Here is a 26,172-nt window from a genome sequence, read left to right on the forward strand (position 1 = left end):
GGAGATAGAATGTATGGGAAAATGCGAATGTTTGGAATACACAAAGGCTATAAACTAAGGGAAGGAGATGAAATGTATTTTTGGGAGTGGGGGTCTTCGTATCACTGCGTGGATATGAATGTAGACAAGTGGGTATTTGGAGAAGGAAACAAACTTTATGGACACAATTGAATTGTGTTCACTGTTATTGGTTTCAGCAACCAAGATGGAAATATGCAGAGTGACTCAGAAAATAGTTTTTGTTCACATGAAAATTTCTTTTGAAAACCAAAATGTGTTTGGTTTTACTGACAGTTTTCTTCAAAAGATTTCAGGGTTCTGTTGAACAAATGAAAACAGAAAATATTCAAATAAAATCTGAAAAAAAAAAAGTAAACCAAAAAACCCGAAACTTTTTTATTTTCAGTTTTTGGATGAAAACCCACAAAATTGCATATTGGACACTTCCCTGAAAATATTCCATTTGGCTAACACAGCCATTTTTCATCAAAAATATACTTTTGGTAAAAGAGTATACCCAGCCCTGGAAACAATACTGGCATCAAGGAGAGACTCTAGCTGTGTGTGGAGCACTCTGCGGGGAAGCTGATAGTTTATGTAAAGTGTTTGGTGACAGTGTAACTCTGACAGCAGTGGTTTTGGGAAGCTCATTTTTGGAGATGGAACTCACTTGAGAGTAATTCCAAGTAAGTCTTGAAGAGAAAAGCCTGGTCTGAAAATATACACGGCTTTTCCCAAGTCTTTCCGACTGGGCTCAGATTCTCCTTTCAGGGACACAAGAGTAAATCCAGAGCATTTCCACTGAGTCCAGCGAGTTATCCTGGATTCCCCACAGTGTATCGTAGATCCGATTCTTTTTACTCTAGTCGACTGAATGCCAACTCTGCATTGGTTGAAGGACTAAGACGAGTAATATGCATAAATAAGATCCATTTGATTCAGGGCTTCATTAACCTTAAGCGTTCTCCCATGTCAATATGTTATATTTATAGGAAGCATTTGAAGGATATTGGTTGGGGTTTTGATACAGAGTACTGTGTCAAAATTTGCCATATTAGAACATAGCTCTTCTCTAGCTCTTATTTGAACCTCAGTTATAACCTTGGCCTTCACAACATCCTCCTGGAAAGGAGTTCCACGGGATTTATGTACTGCTGTGTTGTCGTTGAAGAAAAATACTTCCTTTTGTTTGTTTTAAAACTGCTGCCTATTATTTAAAGTTCATGGAGGATAGGTCTGTTAATGGTGATTAGCCAGGCTGGGCAGGTATGGTGTCCGTAGCCTCTTTGGCCAGAAGCTGGAAATGGGTGACAGGGGCTGGATGATTTGATGATTCCCTGTTCTGTTCACTTCCTTTGGGGCACCTGGCATTGGCCACTGTCGGGAGACAGGATACTGGGCTAGATGGACCTTTGGTCTGACTCAGGATGGCTGTTCTTATGTTCTTATATAAAACTGTTTGTTTCAAACAGCTGATAACCAGGTGGGATTTCTGGAGGAACAGAGAAAGGGAGATGCTGTTATCTTCCAGAAATATCAATGAAGTAGAAGTGAATTTTAAGTGTCAATGGGAATATGGAGATTAGGCAAAAAGAATGAAAAGATTGAAGGGGATAAAAGAGTGAGGGGACCAGAGATTAAAAAGCCCTCACAACACGTGTGTGGAGAAGGAAGGACTGTGCCATTATAAGTACCACAACCGGCTCATATGCAGATAGAGCTCTTGTTTCTCAATCACCTTCTCTCTGCAATCAGATTCCAGGTCATGTCCATTAAGCATCAGGATGCCTATAGGTTTGGGCCCATTTTAATTTCGCCTGAAGGAAACAGACTGAGGGGAAGATGAATGCGCCTCCCTGACGAGTTATTGTAAAGCGTTGCATGATTGTGTAAATACAGACAACTATGGGAAATTTATATTCGGGCAGGGGACAAGATTGACTGTAAAACCAAGTAAGTGAGAACAAACTAAAGGATTTAAAACTACAAACAATCATCATTCCTCCTTCATATTGTCCTTTTTATCCTCAGCTTTGCTTTCGATCCAGATCCATCTATCTACCATCTACACGAGGAGAGAGAGAAGGAAATGGATGCACAGATGCATGTAAAGGCATGAGGATAGCTAGCTAGCTAGATTTTACAGAGGGAAGAGCCGGTAGACTGACAGACGGCTAGACAGGGAAACAGAAAGGCTCAGGATTTTGATGCCCAATCCCAATTGAAATAAATGTCAGAAGTCTGCTCAAATCTCCTAGGCAGTTTCAATATTTCAGCCTAAATCTCGCATACTTGAGTCAATCCTTTAAAAACTCTTCATTCCCTCCCATTACAGCACGTTTGATGTTACAGAAAGGTGGTGGGTGTCTGAAGCTGCAATTTTCACAGGCACCCAAGAGTGTTAGGCACAGAACTCCTCTTGCATTTCATTGGGAGATGAGCATCTAATACCCTTTGGTTCCTTTGAAAATCCCAGTGAGGAAGTTGCAATAGGATTTCTTTGGTATAACATGGAAATGGAACGTAGGTAAAGATGAGACTTTTAGGAATACATGAGGGCAATGAACAAAGAAAAGGAGACGAAATGTTTGGTTTTTGTTGGGCCTTGTATCACTGTGTGGATAGTAATGTTGACAAGCAGGTATTTGGAAGTGGAACCAGGTTAAATGTGAAACCTAGTGAGTATCCCGATTAATGATTTCATTTATTATTAAAAAAAAAAAAGGGGGGGTGAACATTATGGACACAATTGAACTGTGTTCATTGGAAATAAGCAGAATAAATCAGAAAATGGTTTTGGTTCACATATAAAATTCTGAGGAAAGCCAAAATGTGTTTGGTTTTACTGAAACTTTTCTTCAACAGATTTCAGGCTTTTGTTCAAAAATATGAAAACAGAAGGAATTCAGCCAAAATTTGGAAAAAAAAAAAGGCAATGTTTTTGTTTTCAGTTTTTAGATGAAATCTCCCGAAAGTTATTGATATTGGACATTTCCCTGGAAAAAATCCATTTTGATAAAACATCATTTTTCAAAAATGCATTCTCAATTAAAAATTATAATGAGCTCTAGAAACAATATAGGCATCAAAGAGAAATCAGCTGCATTTGGAGCACTCTGCGAAGGAGCTGACAGTTTATGTAAAGTGTTTGGGGACGATGTAATACTGGCAGCAACAATTTGGGGAAGCTCATTTTTGGAGATGGAACTCACTTGACAGTAATTCCAATGAATCTTAAAGAGAAAACCCTGGTCTGCAAAAAGACACAGTTTTTCCTATGTGGTTCCAGTTCAGATTCTCCTATCAGTGACCCGAGAGTAAATGCAGAGTATTTCCACTGAGTCTGGCAGAGTTAGCCTGGATTCATCCCAGTGTAGCGTAGAGCCGATTCTTTTCACTCTACTGTCACACGTTTCAGCTGAATGCCAACCCTGCCTTGGCTGAGGGACTAAGACGAGTAATATGCGTAAATAAGATCCATTCAGTTCAGGGATTCATTACCCCTAAATGTTCCCCCATGTCAATATGTTATATTTATAGGAAGCATTTGAAGGATATTGGTTGGGGTTTTGATACAGACGCAGACTCAAGATTTGGTGTGAGCATTGAGAAGTTATGGTGATATATATATAGTTAGATAAATTGATTCCTCACAAGTTTCCCACTTGGTACGCTCTATAATGACTTCATTTTATGAGAGTCAGTGCTAGATATTTTAGTTGCCTGTGTGGAGAGACATACATGAAACGAGACGGCGCTGTAAATTCCATTCACTTGGTTTTTGCTATTACATGTGTCACTGTGTTAACTCTGGAGGCAACTGGAAATTCATCGTTGGGAGTGGGACTAAATTGGTAGTGAAGACTGGTAGGTGCTGATATTTCATGCATTCTCTGAGATATGAAAGTGTTTGTTTCAAATGACTGATAACCAAGTGGGATTTTTGGAGGAACGTAGAAAGACAGATGCTGTTATCTGCCAGAAATATCAATGACGTAGAAGTGAAGTTTAAATGTCAATGAGAATATGTAGATTAGGCAAAAAGAATGAAAAGATTGAAGGAAATAAGAGTGAGGGGACCAGAGATTAAAAAACCCTCACAACATGTGTGTGTAGAAGGAAAATGTGTGCCATTATAATTAGCCACAACCAGCTCACACACAGATAGAGCTCTTGTTTCTCAATCACCTTCTCTCTGCAATCAGATTCCAGGTCATGTCCATTAAGAACCAGGACGCCTGTAGGTTTGGGCCTATGTTAATTTCTCCTTTAGGAATTACACTGAGAAGATTAATGCTTCTTCCTGATGAGTTATTGTAAAGCATTGCATGACTGTGTAAATACAGGCAATCAGAAATTTATATTCGGGCAGGGGACAAGATTGACTGTAACACCAAGTAAGTGAGAACAAACTAAAGGATTTAAAACTACAAACAATCATTATTCCTCTTCCACGTTGTCCTTTCATCCTTAACTTTGCTTTTGATCCAGATCTGTCTATCTACCATCTACACGAGGAGAGAAAGAGAGAAAAAGAGAAAGAAAGAAATGGACGCATAGATTGATGCAAAGGCATGAGGATAGACAGATAGATAGACAGATTTTGCAGAGGGAAGAACAGGTAGACTGACAAGTGGCTGCATGGGCAAGCAGAAAGGCTAAGGATTTTGATTCCCCATTACCAACTGAAATAAATGTCAAATGTATGTTCAAATCTCCTAGGCAGTTTCAGTTTTTCACCCTATATCTCACACACTTGATTCAATCATTTAAAAAATCCTTATTCCCTCCCATTATAGCAAGTTTGGTGTTACAGAAAGGTTGTGGGTGTCTGAGGCTGCAATTTTCAAAGGCATCCAAGACTGTTAGGCATAGAACTCCTCTTGCATTTCATTGGTTGATCAGCACCTAGCTCCCTTGGGTTCCTTTGATAATCCCAGTGTGAATGCTGAAATAGGATTTGGTGGGAAAAGCTTGTGTATAACATGGAAATGGAATGTAACTGAAGATGAGTTTATTTGGAATTCACAAAGGCAATAGATGAAGGAAAGGAGAATCAAGGCATATTTTTTGGTTGGGCCTCATATCACTGTGTGGATAGTAAAGTAAACGAGCAGGTATTTGGAAGTGGAAGCAGATTAAATGTGAAACCTAGTGAGTATCCTGATTGTTGAATTAATCATTTATTTTAGTATAAGTATGGGAGAGAGGGAGAACAGTGTGTATGGACACAATTGACCTGTGTTCACTGCAGCTGATTTCAGGAACCAAATGTCCATGATGGAAATAAGCAAAGTGAGTCAGAAAATGGTTTTTGTTCACATGTAAAATTCTTATGAAAACCAAAATGTGTTTGGTTTTTTTGAAACTTCTCTTCAAAAAATTTCCGATTTTTGTTGAAAAAATGAAAACAGAAAAAAATTAGAACAAAATCTGAAAAAAAAATTAACCAAATAAAAGACCCCCCCAGTTTTTGGATGAAAGCCCTCAAATGTTACTGGTCTGGGGCATTTCTGTGGAAAAATTCCATTTGGCTGAAACACCATTTTAAATTGAAAAATACATTTTCAATTAAAAATTATAACGAGCTCTAGAAACAATATTGGCATCAAAGAGAGACTCCAGCTGCGTGTGGAGCACTCTGCGGGGAAGCTGACAGTTTATGTAAAGAGTTTGGTGACAGTGTAACTCTGGCAGCACCGGTTTTGGGAAGCTCATTTTTGGAGATGGAACTCACTTGAGAGTAATTCCAAGTAAGTCTTGAAGAAAAAAAAATGGTCTGGAAATGTACACAGGTTTTCCTAAGTCTTGCCAACGGGCATCAATATTGCAAGAGTGTTTTGTATGGTGCATTAATAGAAGAGGAAGGTTGGTCTTGTGGGGAAGGTATTGGCTGGGAACTTAGGGAATCTGGTTTCATTTCTGGGTCTACCGCAGGGTCCCTCTGTGACCTTGATAAAGTCACTTTACCTCTTTGTGCCTCAATATTCTAGAAGTGATCATTCTTCATTTGTCTAATTTGACTGTAAGCTCTTTGGGGGCAGGGACCATCTGTCGTTATGTGTCTATGCAATGCCCAGCAGAAATGGGGCGTCTTGGAGGTCCAGTAATACAAATGGTAAATGATAATAATAGACGAAGGAGGGAGTAGCAGAGAGGACAACCAGTTGCAGTCTGAATTTGAAAGAGCGCTCGGCGGGGCAGCTGATAGTTTGTGTAAAGAGCTTTAAGATGGTGTAGCTCAGGAGGCAGCAGTTACGGGAAGGTGGTGTTTGGGGATGGGACTCACCTGACAGTAATTCCAAGCAAGTCTTTGAGAGAAAGGAATGGCTCAGATTTTACTATCAGTGACGTGAGAGAAGATCCAGAGTAATTCCATTAACTTCAGCAGAGTTAGCCTGAATTCCCACCAATGCAACAGAAATCGGAATCTAGAAAACTAGCTTTGCCTTCCAGTTGCATGCCAATCAGTTGACTACATCCAGAAAGAATCACACTGAATATGCTTAAAACAGATCCAATAGACTCCGTCATCTATCGAACCTTGATTCCCCACCTCCTATTTCAGTCATGTTACTTTGATAGGAAGATACAGATTCCGACTCATATTTTGATATAAGCCTTCAGAAATTAAGAGGAGGAGGGCTGTAAGGTAGATAAATAGATATTATTTACCAGGAACAAATCAGTGAAGTAGAAATGAAATTTACTTGAAAGTCAGAACAGGAAAATTATCGAAAGGCAATATACAAAATGAAGGGAGAAAGATATGAGAGAAACAGAGATAAAAAATTCTTGAAATGTGTCTGTAAAAAGAAAGAACGTGTTGTTATAGTTAGCAACACATGGAGCATACACAGTTTGAGTTCTTGTTTCTAAATTGCCTTCTCTCTACAATCAAATTCCAGCTCATGTCCACTTATAATCAGAATGTCTGTTTGTTAGGGCCTTTGTTAATTTCCTCAGCAGGAGAGAGATTGAGCAGAAGGTTAGAGTTTCTCCCTGAACAGTTTTTGTAAAGGATTTCCTGGCAGTGTACATAAAGACAGCTATGGGAAATTAATATTTGGGCAGGGGACAAGATTAACTGTGAAGCCAGGTAAGTGAGAAAAACAAACCAAAACAAATGACTGATTTACCAATCTCACCAATAATCAGATCTGCCCATTTTCCATTTATCCTCACATTTATTTGTTGATCTCCATAGATAGATCTATCTGTCTTTACGAATTGTTCAGCTAGGGGAACAAACTCTTCATCTACATTGTAAACAGAAATCTTTAACAGTCTGTGTCTCCATGGAGAGTATGTGTGAAAGATTTGGAGAGTCTGGGACAGGGATAAACACAAATAGAAAGTGAGAGACAAATAGACACAGAATGAGCAGGAGAGAGAATTTTCCCTTCAAACCCAAGCTGTATTATGTCTTAGGTGGATCAGTTCTTTCATACAGATTCCTGAACTACATGCTTTGGTTCTGGAATATGCCCAGGTTGAGTCCTGGATAGGAAAAAGCAAAGCTCCTAGCTGAGGTGGAGACTCAGAGGGTCTGCAGAGTAGGAGAAGGTTTTTGAAATGGAGTTAAGCAATGTGTGACTACAGGGTCTGGCTACACCAAGTTGCAGTTCGGGAAAGGCACAAAGTTAAATGTTAGACCGAGTAAGTCCATCTTCCGATTTTAAACTTTTCAAAGTATCAAACAGAGGGAGAGGGCTAGATCCTGAATTCAACAGAGCTATGCTGATTTAGGCCAGCTGGGCTGTGGCCCATTCTCTCAAATGGAGGTGCAGCAATTTACACCAGTTGCAGATCTGGCCCTTTATTTTGATCAGACTTTACATTGTTTCCATGTATAATTGGTTTATTGGGAGCTGATAAATTAGTTGTTCTAAGAAATGGTTATTGAATAGTCACAGATTGTATTAGAGTCCCACAAGAGAAAAGATTGCTTGGAAGCAGGCATCATATAAAAAGGATGGACCATTTATATACCACATCTGTGCAGTGATTAAGCCTTCCTCTGAAGCATTTGAGTCTAGCCTCTGCCAGAGTCAAGACTCGGGATTGGATGGCCCTTGGATCTGAGTATGTCAATTCCCATGCTTCTATGTAGCTAGAAAAGCTTCCATTCATGTGCTTCTAACACACCCTGCTTATGCCTGTACCAGGCTTATCACATCTGTTCATCGTTTATAAACTTTTTACAGGGCCACCCAGAGGATTCAGGGGGCCTGGGGCAAAGCAATTTTGGGGGTCCCTTCCATAAAAAAAGTTCCAATACTATAGAATACTATATTCTCATGGGGGCCTGGGGCAAATTGCCCCACTTGCCTCGCCCCCTCCTGCAGAGCAGCCCTGATTTTTTATGCACTTTAGTAGAAAGTGCTGAGTATTTTTTCCCTACTGCACTGACCGTCAGGGGAAGGAATAATTCATCTCAAGATCTGGCCCACTATCTTCAATGGGAATTTTTGTTTTTCAAACTTGGGGAGACAAACATAGCAAATCCACCCATTTCATAGGGAGAAATCACACATTTGCACAAGCTAATACTTATTCCTATCTGCAGAATTGTCTTGTGCACAATAAATGAGCAATAACCAACCCTGTGCCTGCATTAAAAAATTAAATTACGTGCTCACTCTGGGTCAAAATGCATTGTACAGATGTTCCCATCGTGTGGAGATTTGACACTTTTGCCTCTGTGAGGTAGTATCCTTGATGGCATTTCTGATTATTCGTTATTCTTATTTGTATCGCGATAGCGTCTAGCATACAGGTGGTTGGGATTTTTTAATTACAATATTTTTTACAGAAAAATGCAGATTCCTTGAAAACAAAAAACCTGTCTGTGAGAAAAGGTCAGTTTTGATGAATTTCCTGACCAAAAAAAAAAGTAAGAAAAAAGTTTCAAAATTGCCTTTGACATTGCAAAACTGAAAGTTTCATTTTTTTTGGTTCAAAATGACTTTTTGTTTAGAAACTTAATGTCATTTATAGTGAAAAAAATAGTTAAAATAAAGGTCACAATCAAAACAAAATATTCAGAAATTATATAAACAAAAGTGACCTGAAGTAAAAAGAAAAAAAGTCAGTTCATTAGCTCATGAAAATTTGGGACAGAATTTTTTTTCAAAATCCCCCAAATTCTCACAGGACAAGAGAATAGTTATCCACTCAGCCCCAGTGATGCACTAATCAAGACTGGTACCCCATTGTGCCAGGCTCACTGAGAGAGACAATCCCCACCCTAAAATAGATAAGAGAGACAGACGAAAGATATTTAGATCCATTTTTTAGATAGGGAAAAGAGCCAGAGAGAAGATGTCCGGTCTTTTCAATGGGGATTTCAGTGGAATTTGGGTATCTAACTCCCTTAGGCTTTTTGAATATCCCAGCCATAAGATTTATTTACTTATGAGATTATTTTAGAAGCGTCACTCAGAAAGTGGGTTTTTGTAGAAGGGCTTGTGGCTGTGTGACATATGGCAATGGGGAGCTTGTGTTTGGATCAGGAACTGTTTTGAATGTTAAACCAAGTAAGTAAAACAAAACTTTTTTAATCTAACGGGGAAAAATTTTAAAGTCACAAGATACATTTAGGCTCTGAATTCTCATTATGATTCAAACTCCCTTAAACCCTATTGAAAATACCAGCCATACTGGATGGTCTATGGGTTGGCAATTCTTCCAAGGTAATTATCTGAACATTTTGGCGTCAACAGGTAGAATTTTCAAAGCACCAAGTGACTTAAGATCCTAAGGTTCAGTTTTAAAAGTTTCTTAGGTGTTTAAGGCTCATTGAAACACCAAAGCTTGTCTCTTTTATCTACAGAAGTTGACTCAACAAAACTCTAGCCACTTTGTCTAAGTGCCTAAGTCACTTTTGGAAATGGGATCTAGGCCCCTAAGGTAGCTAGGTGCTTTTGAAAATGTTACCCAGCAACTACTAATTAAGGGTAAGATTTTCAAAATTTCCTTAGCCATTTTTGAACATTCCATGCAAAGAATCCTTTATCTTTAGAGCTGGTAAAATTATTTAAAATGTTTTTTGAAAACTTAAAAAAAAATCAGCAAAATTGGAAAAACAAACAAAATTTTTTTTCTTGTTTTTCTCATTTGGTTTCTGGGTTATTTGTTTTATCATCATTATCTCTCTTCTGTCATTCACAAAACATAAAAAAGGAAAAAATAGAGAGAAGTAAAAAGAAAAGGAAATTTGTAACCTCTAACAAAATTCTGAAAATATCAAAACAAAAATTGAAAGTGACTTTTTGGGGAAAATTTTTAACAAATGAAAAAATATTCCTTTTCAAAACCTTGCAGAGTGAACATGATTTTAATTTTTCAGAAAATCACCAGCACCTTCTACCCTTCCGTTCTCCAGTGATCAAATCCTAGATTCACTGAAGTCACTGAGAATTTTGCCATTGACTTCAATAGGGCCAGCATTTCATCTCAAGTTTCCACTGCACTGAGACGGTGGTGGAACGGCTGTGAATGTAGGTTCAAAGAGAGCAACAAAAAGTTACATGAGCAGTTATTGTAAAGGTTCTTGTGACAGTGATAATGCAGGATACGGCGAGAAGCTCATGTTTGGGAGTGGGACCATCCTCTCCGTAGACCCGAGTGAGTCCAGTAGGGAAAAGAGTGTCTCTAAATATCATTCAGACGAAAAGAGGCCAGATCCTCAGCTACTGTCAATTAAGACTGCATGTTTTTCTCAAAGATCTGTCTTGGAATTGTTTTAGGGCAGTTCTCTAGCCTGTGCTCGACAGGAGGTCAGACTAGAAGATCACAATGGTCTCTTCTGAATCTATGACAGTATCTCCATTGATTTCAGCAGAGGATCTGCCCCCAAAATACAATGTTATCTTTTGTTATTTAAAATACTGGGTTTGGGTCGAATGAGTTCCTTACTGCACAGATGTGTGGTATGATGATACTGATCGGGTTGTGTGTGTTGGGGGGTTATTATGCTATTTTGAAATAGTGAAAAGTTCTTTGAGGATTTCAAATGCTTGAAACTCAGCAGGAAAACTTTCCTAAGTAGAAGCTGTAGAGGATCACCTTGGCCATATAAAACCAGCAGCCATATACACGCATTAGAGAGGTGGGAGGAGGGTTAGTCTGAGGGGTAAAAAACTGACCCTGGCTCAGGACTCCTGGGTTCAGCATGTCCCTCCTCACAAAGGCAGCAGGGCTAGCTATCAATTTACATTCCCCTTGGCTCAGGATGTAGATCCGAATGGTCTGGAGCACAAAACCAAACATGCAACTGTGAATTGGCCTCTTTCTATTGTCCCCCCATAATTGTTCCAAGACACACTTCCCGTGGTGCTAAATAATAGAGGGTTGAAACACTACATTGGGTCTGCCACAGAATTCCTGTGTGAACTCAGGCAAGTTTCTTCTTCATTCTGTACTTCACTTTCCTATTTATCAAACGGACAGAATGATACTTCCTTGCCTTGGGTCTGCTTAGAGAGAAGCCCTAAATAGCTGGGAGGGAGTCAGAGGCTAGAGTAGTTAAGACTTAGAAATGAATTCACCATAGAAGGCAGAATCATATGGTATCTATCTATCTAATCTATCTATCTGGGTGTGCAAGGGGATGGATAGATAGATAGATAGATGGATGGGGTGTATGGGGATGGATGGATGGACGGATGGATAGATAGATAGATGTCTGAGGAGGCCTTTTGCACTTCTAAAGTGTATGATTCCATGGTACACAATTGGTTTGTGGCTAGACAATCGTGAAATCACCAAGGAGTTGGTGTGAGATGCACAGCAGGTTTCTGGAGGGACTAGGAAACGAGCAGTGACTCAGTATAGACCCTTTTTGTAAGGGGGATCCTCACAGTGCGTATTCAGGAAACATGAACAAACTCATCTTTGGAAAGGGAGCTAAACTGCTGGTCAAACCTGGTAGGTACCTTCAACCATTTTGGTCCAGAAAGATTCCAGCCATGTGGGGATATTGGCAGGAATCTCTGGAGCTGGTGTAACCTGGGCTGAGCTCCACTGGAGTCAGTGGCCAGGTCCCCAGCTGATGGAAATCAGCCAAAGCTCCACAGTCAATGGGGCCTGATCCTCAGTTGGTATAAACCAATCATAGGCCCATGAGTCAATGGGGTGGGATCCCAGCTGATGTGCATTGATGTGACACCACTGAAATCAATGACTCAAGTGACAGTTCACCTGAGCTCAAGAGCTTCTCCAAAATCATCAGGAACCTACTTTGCCCCCAAAATTGAAATCCCTCTTAAGGCAGGTTACAAGGCTAGAGTAAGCAAAGGGAGTTTTTGCTTGGCTCTAAATCACTGTGCCATATAAAGGAGGATCAGAGAAGTTGATTTTTGGTTCTGGCACTAAACTGATTGTCCAACCAAGTAAGTAACAAGGATGAGGACAGCAAAATATTTTTTTCTATGAAGAAGTGCTTGGTTGTTCTCTTTATTTGTCTCACTTTTTATTGATCTGTTGCTTTTGTTTCTGGGACTAGATTCAGGAGGAGAAGCAGACAGTGAAAAGGAGCTGGGATGTTCAAAAGAGAGTTGGGTGCCCAATTCCCACTGAAGTGCCATGTAGGTCAGACTGGATGTTCCACTGGTACCTTCTGACCTTAAAATCTATGAGTCTTCTTCAGTAGCCTCCTTTGAAATCTTGCAAAAATAGCAAATTCAGTGAGCCCCACTAAAGTTACTGTGGTTCTACCTTTACTCTGATTTTTGTAAAGACTACAGGATGGCAAGCTTATTATCTCTCTCTCTCTCTCTCTAAACACTTCTGTTTGTTTGAGGTTAAACAATATTATTATAGAAATTTCTCGGGCTAAAAAGACCTTTCTTTCTTTCTTTCTTTCTTTCTTTCTTTCTTTCTTTCTTTCTTTCTTTCTTTCATCAGGTTAGAACAGTAGCAAAATTCAAATGTAAGATAGAGCTAGATTTTCAAAGGTATTTCGGCACCTGAAGGTACTGATAGGGCAGCCTTCAAAAAGCACCTCGGTACCCAACTACCTTTGAACTGGGCAACTAGGCTCTTTTGAAACTCCCACCAGGTGCCTATCTCTGTCTTCAGCTACCTAAACACCTTTAAACTTCTGGCCCTAGATCCTTAACCCTCCTGTATTACTTGACCAAGGATGGAAGTGCAGGGAGCCTTCCACTGGACAGGAAAAGGCTCTTTCTTCTCGCTCTGCGGTTCTTGTAAAGCTATGAGATGCTGGGAGGATTCTGGAGGATTCGGCACTAAACTAATTTTTGGAATGGGAACGAAACTCTCTGTAAAACCGAGTAAGTGGTGCAGTGTTAATAGAGTTTCTATAACTGCAACCTACATGCCATGAGCTAGGAATTTCCAGAGCTGCTCAGATACTGTTGTGATAATCTTTGCATCATTGCCTAGAGCTATAGATGGATTATGAGTGGGGATAGGGAGCTAGATAAATAAATCTGTTGTTAGACAGGCAGACAGATAGATGGGGTATATTGGCATAGATGGATGGATAGAGAGACAAAGAGAGAGATAGGAAGGATGGACAAAAAAGCAGAGATCATTCTGTATCTATTCACTTAGGACTTCACTTCATTGTGACAAATCTAAAGGAAGAGTTATGTTCGTAACACTGAATTTATAATCGGTTTGGGGACATGGCAGTAATTGTTGTATGGGCCTAAACTCCATTTTATAAGGAAAGAAAGCAGTTCATGATCCTTGGGTCCTTAATCTTCTATGTTATATGAGCAAAGATGGAAAGGTAGAAAGCCTTTCTCTGTGTAGGGATAGGTTCCCTCTTTCTCACATACGGTTCTTGTAAGGCTGTGTATTGCTGTGGGAACTATGGGGGAAGCAGCACTAACCTCATCTTTGGAAAGGGAACCAAACTCTCTGTTAAACCAAGTAAGTGGTTTTGTGCTGCATGGTATGTACAGAGTAATAATCTGATTGATATTCAAACTCAGAGGTACTGGAGGCAGTCTCACAAATTGGTTAGCCAGCTAGCTAGCTAGATACATAGATAGATAGATATGCATGGGGATAGAGAGCTAAATCTAGCTATCTAGACTGATTGCCAGCTAACTAGCTAGCTAGGTGGGGGATAGAGTGCTATACGAATGGATATCTAAATCTCTCTATGTAGATAGACAGGCAGATAGACAAATAGAAATTCATTACTTTAACATAACTCCTGTCCTGGAGTTTTCAAGATGCTCTATCAGGTTTGGGATGTGCCACCAGTGAGTTTATGGATCAATACTCCATTTCACTATGGAAGTAAAATGATTAATAATGTTACATGGTGAGTTTCCCCTTCTTTCCTATAGGCCTGATCTAAAAGCGATTATAGCCAATGGGACTCTTTCCAAAGATCTCAGTGGCCTGTGGATCAGGCCTTTTGTGAACAAAAATGGGGATGTGATGAGTCTTCCATGGTGGAGCAAAGGGCTTGGTCTCCTGTGCATGGTTATTGCAAGGCTCTGTGTTGCTGTGGGAATTATGGAGGAGGCAACACAAAGCTCATCTTTGGGAAAGGAACAATACTCTCTGTAATACCGAGTAAGTGGTTTTGCTTTCGTAGTTTAATTGAATGCGTGGTTGTGGGCAGTACAAATGATTATAGTTATTATATTAAATAAATATCTGTCACCCAGTAGAAAGTGGGTTTGATTCCCTAGAGTTTGTAGAGTACAACATAGCTGAAGTAAGTTAAATTATAAGAAGTGATCAGTTACTATAATAATGAGGACCCCTAGATAGGTAGGTAGGTCAATTGGTCACAGGTTGCTCTGTTATAAGATGAGATCCTGGACTATACTTTTTTCTTTTGGAACCTTCTTTGAAGGTAAAATTCATGTGTACATCCCAAGGGCCATAAATTCAAACTGCTGCTGCTGCACAGTGACTGCACTTAGTTTTTGTTACTGGATGTGTCATTGTGTGTCTTCGGGAACAGGCTGGAAACTGATCTTTGGGAGCGGGACGAAATTGAGTGTGGAACCTGGTAGGTGATGATATCCAAGATATGCTCATAAATATCTAATAGATTTGAAAACCTAACTTGTATTAATTGAAAACAGGGCCACAGAATCCCTGGGGTAGCTTTGAAAATATGAGCATCAATGGTTTTTAAGAAGACTAGAGGTCAGTCTTTTTGTCATGGGTTTTATCACTGGGGGTAACAATAACTTGAAGCTCATCCTTGGATCTGGGACACAACTAATTGTAAAGCCAAGTAAGTATTTGGAACGTTATGTGGGATTTTCAAAAATGTCTCAGGGAGTTGGACTTCCAGTTCTTACTACTTTAGTTCCAACAGGAATATTTTTGGGGAAATTTCCCTGGTTCATATTCTAGATCATCACAGTGGTCCTTTCTGACCTCAGAATCTATGAAAGCCAATGAGAATTAGGCACTTAACTCCCTATCAAATCCCTTTGGAAATGAGGCATAATTCCCTGTTATTAAAGTGAAAAATAAAATGTAAGAGCAGAAGGAGTGAGAAATTAAGGGAAACACTCAAGGGGCAGAAAGGATTTGACAAGAGCTGGAGTATCTGTCTAATCTTTTTAAGGTGGCATTGATCACTGTCATTTCTGAGCAGGAAAAAAAGTCACAGTGCTTCCAGGAGTTGATTTTACCCTTTGTTGGATCCAAATGTAATTGTCCAACCAGACTCTGAGAGCCAGAGCCTCAATTCTGTTAACTTCCATGTCGTTGCCTCAAGTTACCCTAGACTGGACACCTGGTCAAGCAATCTAGATCTCTGCATTAGGCACTATCCTGATTTCATGTGTCATCTGGTAGAAGGGAAACGGTCTCTTCACTGTTATTGTAAGGAAGCGTGTTGCTGTGTGGATTTGGGAAGTGGCTTTGCAAAGCTCACCTTTGGAGCAGGCACCAAACTCCTTGTTATGCCAAGTAAGTGGCTTGTTTTTTTGTTGCTGCTAGAGAGTTTGTATAAAAATACCACAGCCAATTTGTGGCTACTCATGGTGTTGGCACAATGGGAGGCTGAGAATGGAAGATCCATTAAATTCCCTCTGCTGGGACCATGGCAGGCTTCTTCCTGATGGTAGAACATCCACCACAGGTTTGTCCACTTCTCATGTTAGCTGGGTCAAGCAACGGGGGTCTACTATTTCCCTACTTCTCTAGCTAGAGGTCCTCATAGGTCTAGTATCTGAGCCCCTCTTAGTAGAGGCTCAGTTCAGATCAGGGCGCCATGTAGGGCTGCCAGTTTTGGTTGAACATATTTCTGGAGGTCTCATTGCATGACATAATCTTTAACTAAAGATTCATCTTTGATTACTGGAGACTCCAGGACAATCCCAGAGGGTTGGCAAGCCTAGTGTCATATTACTGAGTGCTGTAAAATCACATTAGAACAATCTCTGCTTTCAGAGAGCTAACTGTGCAAGTGGACAAAGGGAAGAAGGAAGTATCATTGTGCCCATTTTACAGATGAGGGAACTGAAGCAGAGAAAGCTTAAAACTGGGCTTTTTCAAGCAACCTTTGGGACTTGGATGCCTTTAGTTTTTTTTAAGTCTATGAATAAACTGGTGTGGCTCCACTGGAGTCAATGAAACAGTGACAATTTCCACCTGCTGAGAGTCTGGGTCAAAATATTCATGCTGTGATGTTCAGGGATCACTGAGGGGTTTGAGCACCTGCATCCCACTGAATTCCAATGGCCTCTTTGAAAATCCCAGCATGCCTTTCTCCTTGCACTCTATCTCACAACATGCCCCCTGGCCTCTGCAGTAGATGGATTTTTGTCATGGCAGAGACACTGTGGGACCACAAGTGGGTACAATAAGCTGGTGTTTGGCAGTGGAACTAGACTGGTTGTCATTCCAAGTAAGTTCCCATCGTTAATTTCTCCTATTGTATGGCTTCTGAAGCAGGGCTGGCTGGAAATTTTTTTAACCAAAGCAGTTTTTCCATCAGAAAATGCAATTTAGACAAAACCAGATTTTTTCATGAAAATGTGCTGGTTTCGCTGAAGTTCATTTTTGAAAAAAAAAGAAAAGAAAAATATTCAAAAACAGCACAGTGTCCCTTTATTGTTCATCATGAAACCAGGTTTTGTTTTGAAGTTTACTTCATTTCATATTAAAAAAATTGAAAATAAAGGCTCAAAATCAAAACCGTCTGAATGACCCAAAACAAATTATTTTATGGAATTTCATTTCACACAACTTTTGGAATGGCTTTTCATCCCAATTCAGGATGATTTTTTTTTAAATCTTTCCATCAGCTCTTGTCTTGTATCATTTGTAACACCAGGTCTCCTCTGAGGATGGCAAATCTGGGAGAGTGAAATTCATCTTTGTGCAGAGGGGGCCAGCAGAAGAACTATGAATCGTCCAAAGCTGAGCTTGAGGGCGAATGTGGCTGAACATGGCTTATTGGCCTTTTTTTTCCCCCCTTCCCCCAAATATAGGAGATATTCCTATCTCCTAGAACTGAGAGGGACCCTGGAAGGTCATCGAGTCCAGCCCCCTGTCTTCACTAGCAGGGCCAAGTACTGATTTTGCCCCAGTCGCCTAGGTGGCCCCTTCAAGGAGTAAACTCACAACCCTGGGTTTAGCAGGCCAATGCTCAAACCACCAAGCTATCCCTCCTCCTTTGGTTTGATCTTCTGCACAGGAAGTGAAGAACTGATACTCTGTGGGATAGTTTAACAGTTAAAATGGTATTTCCAAAGTCACCCAAGTATTTTGGATAAAATTAATAGGAATTGGTTAGGCAAATACCAGAGGTGGTTTTGAACATTGTCTCATTGCTTCCTTGTGCTTTCCTGTTGGACTGTCTGTATATCCACCATTTGTCTTGTACATAGATTGTAAGCGCAATGGGAAAGAATTATCTTTCTGTCGGGTGTTTGTACAGCACCTAGCACCATGGGTCCTGGTTCCTGAATAGAGCTCGTAAGTACTGCTGCAATAACAACTCCTACTCCACAATGTTGAAGCAGCACCCTTCCCCTGACTCCCCAGTGAAAGCTGCCTTTGCACAAAAATTAAAATTTTGAAATGTTCATTTTGATCAAAATACTCCAATTTTTTTTGGATGAAAAACATGGAAACTACCTTTTTTGCTAAACGTTTTCACTTTGGGTAAATAAAATATGGTGATCGAACACTAATTCTTTTTAAATGGAAATTGGTATTTAAAAATCAAAAGTATTTAGTTTTTGTTTATGCAACACAAAACTAAAGAAAAGGGCAGGAAAGTTGGGGAAATATGTTTTTTTCAAAATTTCCTACAAATTTATTTACATTCCAGCTCTATAAACAATACACAAATCTAAGCTATACATGGTTATAGGAGTAAATAACACTGTGATATAGGTGAGAAATGGCCTAGTAGTTTTTGTTATGGTGGTACATGCTGGGTGACTAATGATGCGAACAAACCCATCTTTGGAGGTGGAACTCAGCTACTGACAAAACCTAGTAAGTGCTTTTCCTTTCACTCAGCGTTTGGTGGGTAAAAATAAACGATATTTCAGGATATTTTGGAGTGGAAATTTTTTGAGAAGCCTGTTAGGTGCAGATCTGCATTTTTGGCACCTAATATCTTCAAAATTATGGCCCACGATGCCATTGACTTCAGGGGAGTTATGTTGATTTACAACAGTTGAGGGATTGTCCCATATTGTATTTTATCTAAGAACAAAATGTATCTCAGATAAAACAATGGGCCAGATTCTCAGCTGGCGTAAACCAACATAATTCCCTCCAAGTCATAGAAGCTACATCAATTTACAATAACTTTATTTCTGATTTAAAATTGACTCCTGTTGAGAAAATTCTGGGCATAAATAGATTCACAGAGAGCTCGTGCTCCTTAGAGTGGCAGCTGGTGTTTTTGTTGTGGTGCAAATTGCTCTGTGAAACTGGGAACGAGAAATTGACTTTTGGGAAAGGAACGAGATTGACTGTGGGGCTAAGTAAGTGTGTTTTGGTTTTTTTTAATTGAGACCCATTTTTTAAAAAGGTGAATTTCATTTCAAAAGAGTTGGTTGAACTGGTCGTTAATTTTATTAGGCTTCTCTTATGCACAAGACACAAACGCCAACACAGTTCTCATCTAAGTCCATGGGCATTGGGCACCTACCTTTAGTATCATTCAAAGAATCTTCCCCATTGCACCTAATTATGTTTAACAAAGAACAGAAAGATGTCAGACTACGTGAGGAGCCACTAACGTCCTGATTCCCCCTCCCTTGCTCTAATCTTCAAGGCCTCCCTCATCGAGCAGGGTTTAGAACCCAAGTGTCTGCACTCCCAGCCCATGTTTCTCTCACCACTGGACCCCATAATTCATCCCCAAACTGAGGGCAGAAGTTAGAAATCTTGATTCCCAGCCCTTCCACACTGATCACTAGGTGTCTCCTCACATCCCAGAGCTGGGACTAGAACCCAGAATTCTAACCCTCCCCTTCCACCTCATAGGACATGATTCCTTTCCCAGAGCTGGGGTAAATCCTCAAGAGTCCTGACTCTTAGAACCCTGCTCTAATGTACAATTATTAAAGAAAATCAGGGAGATGTAACCAGACAAATAACAAAATAAATTCACTGGTGTATATTAGTGTAACATCATTGTCTTCAATGGAATTACATCGATTTACAGAAGCTAAGAATCTGGTCCATTATGTGGAACAATATCAACATTTCATATCATATTTCCACTGGGGGCATTTTCCTGACAAGGGCTGGAGAACAGCGTACGTTTTTGTAGGGGGAGGAAACACTGTGTGAACTATGGCAACACATTCACATTTGGAAGTGGGACGAGACTTCTTGTGAAGCCCCGTAAGTGTAGCTGATTTTCTTTCCTACTTGACAGAAACCCACTTTTTCCCAGTTGAAAACTGGGCTGCAGCTTGGGCTTTTAAAGGTGTTTTCCTTTTAAGTGTGAGGCTGAAATTAGTGTCCAGGAAAAGGAGAGTGAGAAAGTTCAATTTAGATTCCACTCTGCTGAGGGTAGACGTTATGAACAGCTCTCAGAACATCTCTCAACACAGACCCAGAATGGTCCTGTTAATGTACCTCCCAACACCATAGCTAATGCCCATTGGTCCTGATCCACAACCCCCAGCCCTGGGATATTTACGCCACATCCAACTCTTCCAATGCCCCTTAATCCTGACCTGTAGCCTCCTGCTATCCCAGCCCCAGGCTCTGCCCTGTGATCTGACAATCCCCCTCAATCCTGACCCATATCCTCCTGCTATTCCAGTCCTAGGCTTCACGACAAACACACAAAGCTCTGCCAATGTCCCTCAAACCTAAGAACAAATGTCTCCTCATTAAATGCCTGGTGTTTAAAATCAGATTGCTGACCTTGAAGTACTCAGTTTAGCCAAGAGAGGTGTGATAGCTCAGTGGTTTGTGCATCATTCCCCTCACCAACCCAGAATTGTAAGTTCAATCCTTGACAGGGCCATTCAGGGCAAAAATCAGTACTTTGTCCTGCTAGTGAAGGCAGGGGGCTGGATTCAATGACCTTTCAACATCCCTTCCAGTTCTATGAGATAGGTATCTATTCATATTCACAAGGTTTTAGTTATGGAGGGAAACATTGTGTGAATGCTGCCACAGGGAGATATGGGCTCATTTTTGGCTCAGGGACCAAATTATCTGTTGCACCAAGTAAGTGCTCTGCCTTCATGGGTACTTCTGTGATACAAGGGTCTTTTTAGTCTTCAAGACCCTCTTGAAAACAGCTGCTGATTTTATTGCTGCATTAGTGTTTGGATAGATAGATAGAGGGGTGGGTGGGGATAGATAGATAATATCTATCATTCATTTTGATGGGTGGGATTTTCAAGGGCACCAAGACTTTGAGGTACTTACTTTCTGTCGAGCCCTATGGAAATCCCATCCTATACTGATAGCCAGTGCCATGGGGTATGTTGCTCAAGGGGTGGATAGTGGCTGCAGCATTGTGCCCCTGGATTCCTGGCCTATGGGTGTCGGTTCCATGGGGGCAGGTACTATTCTCTGCGAGGGTTTTTGTTGCAGTGGGAAACACTGTGTGAAAGACAGTACCTATAAGCTCAGCTTTGGGCATGGGACGAGGCTCCTTGTTATACCCGGTAAGTCCCCACAGTTGTGTCACTGGCGTTAGTCGAATTTGTGACTTTCTGAGACTGTCCATTTTTGACATGTTTGGGGAGTGATTATTTTTGTTAATGGATATGGGAGATTTACTCAGTGCTGGATGCGGCTTCAGCTTCTCTCACAGCTTTGCCAATACCCCTCAATTCTGACCCACAGCCCCCTGCTCTCCAAGCCTGGCTTTCTTCTCCATCCCCTGGATCTGCTGATGCCCCTCAATCCCAACCTGTACCCCTCTGCTATCCCAGCCCTGGGCTACCCCTGCACCGCAGTTCATCCGATGCCCCTCAGTCCCAACCTGTACCACTCTGCTATCCCAGCCCTGGGTTCCCCCTGTACCCCAGTTCATCCAGTGCCCTTCAATCCCAACCTGTACCCCTCTGCTATCCCAGCACTGGGTTCCCCCTGCACCGCAGTTCATCCAGTGCCCTTCAGTCCCAACCCATAGCCCCTGCTGTGCCAGCCCTGGGCCCACACCCCAGCTCTGCTGATGTTACTCAGTCCTACGAAGACAGTTTCTGTTTTTTTGGGATCTTATCACCAGCCTTTAGGTGCTGAGTTCTGTGCAGCTATTTGCAAGGTTTTTGTGATGACAGGAAATGTTGTGTGAACACTGGCACAGGGACATACAGGTTAATCTTTGACTCTGGGACTGAATTGTCTGTTAGACCAAGTAAGTGCTCTGCTTTGCCGTTGAAAAGTTTTTTTGGTTAAAAACGAGCATTTGGTCTTTCAGGACCTGATGAGAGCAGCAGAGGATTTTATGGGTGTTAGCGAGGATCGCTAAACTGATAACAGCTGCACCAGCACAACCTGCTAGCGGAGTGCTCTTGATTTACGGCTTTACCGGCTTCCCTAACAAAATAAGATATCCAGGCAAACACGCTCTTTACTAGAATGACTGTCCATGCTAGGCCTTTCGTACGAAATCACACTTCTAACAAAAACTGTTATACCAGCAGAAGTGTCTAGAGTAGAACTCATCTTAGTGTGGTACAGCTAGATCTCTCGCTCTCTCTCTCTCTCTGAATTGATTCTGATGTTTAAGTACCTTCACAGGGAGAAAATCCCTGGCACTAAAGGGCTTTCTATTCTGGTGGAGAAAGGCAGAACAAAAACCAATGTCTGAACAATTTCAAATTTTTAAAAAAGGCACAATTTTTATAACCCAACCACAGGAACAATCTAAACCAAGGGCAGTGGTAGGTTCTTCATCTCTTGAGTTTTCAGCTCAAGACTGGAAGCCTTGCTGGAAGACATGCTCTAGTCAAACACACGTTACTGGAATCACTGCAAGGATAACTGAGTGAACTTCTATGGCCTGTGTGGTACAGAAGGTCAACTGCATGTCCTGATGGTGCCCCCAGCCTTAAAAAAAAAAAATTAAGATCCATATATGGTCCCCGTTACTGTGCCATCTGAGCAGCTCCCTGTTTTCAGTGTAAGAGTGGAGAGATTGTCTTGCCTCTGTATTTGGCACTGGTGCGACGGCTGCTGGAATCCTGGGTCCAGTTCTGGTGGCCACAATTGAAGAAGGATGTTGATAAATTGGAGAGGGGTCAGAGAGGAGCCAGGAGAATGATTGAAGGATTAGAAAACACATTTATAGTGATAGACTTGAGCTCAATCTATTTAACTTAACAAGGAGAAGATTAAGTGATCACTTAATTACAGTCTGTAAGTAGCTGCATGGGGGACAAATATTCGATAATGGGCTCTTCAGACTAGCAGAGAAAGGTTTAACGTGATCCAGTGGCTGGAAGCTGAAGCTAGACAAACTCAAACTGGAAATAAGGCCAATTTTTTTTATTGATGAGAGCAATTATTCATTGGAGCAATTTACCAAGTATCATGGTGGATTCTCCATCAAATCAAGATTGGATGGTTTCCTAAAAGAGCCGCTCTAGGAATGATTTGAGGGCAGGTCTCTGGCCTGTGTTACACTGTCCCTGCTGGCCTTGGAGTCTATGAATCTAGTGTATGTAGCCACACAGCACTATTCTGAGGTGGGGAAATAGTGTCCCCATTTCACCAATGGGAGACTGAGGCACAGAGAGTGCATGTGACGTGCCCAAAGGAGTCCATGGCAGAGCAGGAATTTGAAGCTGGATTTCCCAAGCCCTTTGGCTAGCATCTGGACCACTCCACTTCACACACTGCAGAGCTATCTATTTACTGACATATGTTCTTGTGTTTGGATTTTCAAAGGAGCCCAGGGGATTTGGGAGCTCTCATCCTTTAGGTTCCTTTCAATATCCCACTTGGTATCTGTGTCTAATATAATTGGAAACGTTGCCTGAGGTGGGGGGGCAGCACCTTCCACCCCAGTCCTTGCCCAGGGAGGTCAGTTCCTAGTCAGTGCTGTCAGGGTTTTTGTTGCAGTGGGAAACATTGTGAATGTTGGCGATAAACCCCCACCTTTGGGAGTGGACCAAGGCTCCTTGTAGCACCCAGTAAATGCCCGGGCTGACGTCTGAGCCATTGGTTTTAGTTGAATTCGTGAGTTTCTGAGCATGTCTATTGTTCATACATGTTGGGAGCTGGAGAATAACTCAGTGCTGGACAGAGCTGAGTTCCCCCCTCACCCCCTATGCTTTTCTGATGCCCTTCATTTCTGACCCACAACCCTTTGCTCCTCTCCCAGTTCTGCGGATGCCCCTCAATTCCAACCCACAGCTTTCTGCTACCCCAGAACTGGGATTCCCCTCCCTCCTAGCTCTGCGACTGCCCCTCAATCCTGTCCTTGCAATTCGTAGACAAAGGGATTCTAGTTAGACCTTTGGGTTTTGCTATCATGTCTCTTACCCGTGTCTGGGGAAAGGGGCCAAGAACTTTGCAGGGTTTTTATGCTGGCAGGAAATGCTGTGTCAATACTGATTCGAGGGGCTTCAAGCTCAGCTTTGGCTCTGGCACGAAATTGTCTGTCAGACCGAGTAACTTGTCTTCCTTCATAAGTAATTTCTTTGCCTTAAAATCCGTTTTGGTCTTTGAAGCTCAGTCTCATTTCTAGGGTCACATATCCATCTGTCCATGCATCTATCCATCCATCTATGTACCCATCCATTCTCCCCTCCAGAAGAGAGGGAAAGAAATACAGAGTGAACAAAGGATTCCCAAAGGGAAGGATAGACAAATAGACTCATAGATTCCTAGGCCAGAAGGGACCATTGTGATCATTGAGTCTGACCTCCTGTATGACACAGGCCATTCAACTTCTGCTCTAGGAATTATTGTGAGGAAGTTCTCTGGCTTGTGTTATACAGCAGGTCAGACTAAATGATCACAGTTGTGCCTTTCTGGTCTTGGGATCTATCTAGACAGACATCCTTCCCTTCAGGGAATCGTTTTTTCTTTCTGTTCTGTCTTTCCATATTTCTTTCTCTATAGTCTGATTTCTTCCCTCTCTCTGGATGTCTTGCTGTCCTTCCTTCTAGAAAATCTTTCTTTCTTTCTTTCTTCCTTTCTTTCTTTCACTATGCCTGTGATTGTAGTATCTGATTGCCCAACTCTGTTGGTTCACTCATTTGTGTCAGCTCTGGAAAGTGCTTTACAGAGGTGGCGAGCATGGTTTTTGTTAAGGTTCTTTTTACTGTGAGTAATAACAACTTCAAGTTCACCTTTGGAACTGGAACAAAGCTAGTAGTGAATCCCAGTAAGTAATAGGAATATTATTCAATATGTCTAATAAGGCAAGAACAAGAGGCAGTTCAATAAACACTCCAGGCAGCAAATTTAAAAGAGCGAAAAATACTTACACATAATTAGCCTGTGGAACTCACTGCCACATGATACCATTGAGCTTGACAGGATTTTTAAAGACATGATTGGATATTTAAGAATAGAGGACTGGAAGGGGCCTCATGAGACACTGAGACTTCTCCCCTGTTATTGCATCCAACCCTGGCATATCATTTCATTGATTATTGTCGGGGATGTTCAAAGTGCCTCTGGTATTTAAGAGCATAAATGCCATTGATTTGCTATGGAACGAATGCTCCTAAATCCATTAGGTGCCTTTGAAAAACTTCTTCATACATGGATAATGAGTGAGATTTTCAAATGTATCTGCACCATTTAGGTGCCTATATGCAATTGAAAATCCCCGGGTGTTAGTTGCCTAGCTCACATTGAAACTTTTGAAAATCTCACCCAACGAGACCATGGGCAGTTACATTGGGGAGGGGGGAATCCAACAGAGCTATAAATCTGCTAGCTTTAGGGCATGCGCCAGCCACTAAAAGATGTGAAGTTAGGGAGAGACATCAGACTCCTGCACCACCCCCAACGTCAGGGCTCTTGTACGTTCCCCTGAGATAGCGAGTTCTAGTTATTGCTGGAGCCTGGGCTAGATGGTCTTATCCACTCTGGTTATTCCTATGATTCTATTTCTTCAAGGAGGGGACGAGTTACATTTTATTGAGCTAAACTCACCTCTTTATTAAACTGACTGATCTGAATGGAGCTACACGTGAGAAGAATTTAGTCCCATTATCCTTCTTGTTACAGCCAATCAGCAGTAATGACACAAGTCAGGGAATTCAAAGTGGACATTTATTTCAACAGCTGTGATAGGTTCATTTACTTTACTTAAACCATATCCAGGACCCCCTGGGAAAAATAAGCTTTATTTTAAAGGCAACTTTTGTACAAACTAACTGGTCTCATGACGTTTTAGAGGGTTAAAAATACCATTGCTGTTCCTATTGTGCAGCTAGGTGTGTGTTTATGGAGATAACTAAAGGGGGTGGATGGGGATAGATAGATAGATGGGGTGGATGGGGATAGATAGATAGGTAGATAGAGGGGGTGGATGGGGATGGATGGATAGATAGATAGATAGATGGGGTGGATGGGGATGGATAGATAGATAGATAGATGGGGTGGATGGGGATGGATAGATAGGTAGATAGAGGGAGTGGATGGGGATAGATAGATAGATAGATAGAGGGGGTGGATGGCGATGGATAGATAGATAGAGGGGGTGGATGGGGATGGATAGATAGATAGAGGGGGTGGATGGGGATGGATAGATAG

At 41.3% G+C, this 26,172-nt stretch overlaps 1 protein-coding gene and 1 gene segment (V, D, J or C); both read left to right on the forward strand.

The window, feature by feature from the left end:
- The first annotated feature begins 1,498 nt into the window (after positions 1–1,498).
- The window catches only part of LOC116829666 ((Lyso)-N-acylphosphatidylethanolamine lipase-like), a 124,220-nt gene continuing 99,546 nt past the window's right edge, over positions 1,499–26,172 (forward strand). The window contains exon 1 of the mRNA XM_075072382.1: positions 1,499–1,502. The gene's annotated coding sequence lies outside the window, so the exon portion shown is untranslated. The remainder of the gene's footprint in view (positions 1,503–26,172) is intronic.
- LOC116836979 (T cell receptor alpha chain MC.7.G5-like) overlaps positions 10,578–26,172 on the forward strand; it is an 83,107-nt gene continuing 67,512 nt past the window's right edge. Inside the window, 1 exon segment of the C gene segment in view lies at positions 10,578–10,629. Within this exon segment, the coding sequence occupies positions 10,593–10,629 (37 nt within the window).

Source organism: Chelonoidis abingdonii, chromosome 14 (genome assembly GCF_003597395.2).
Source record: "Chelonoidis abingdonii isolate Lonesome George chromosome 14, CheloAbing_2.0, whole genome shotgun sequence".
In the NCBI taxonomy this organism is placed as follows: domain Eukaryota; kingdom Metazoa; phylum Chordata; order Testudines; family Testudinidae; genus Chelonoidis; species Chelonoidis abingdonii.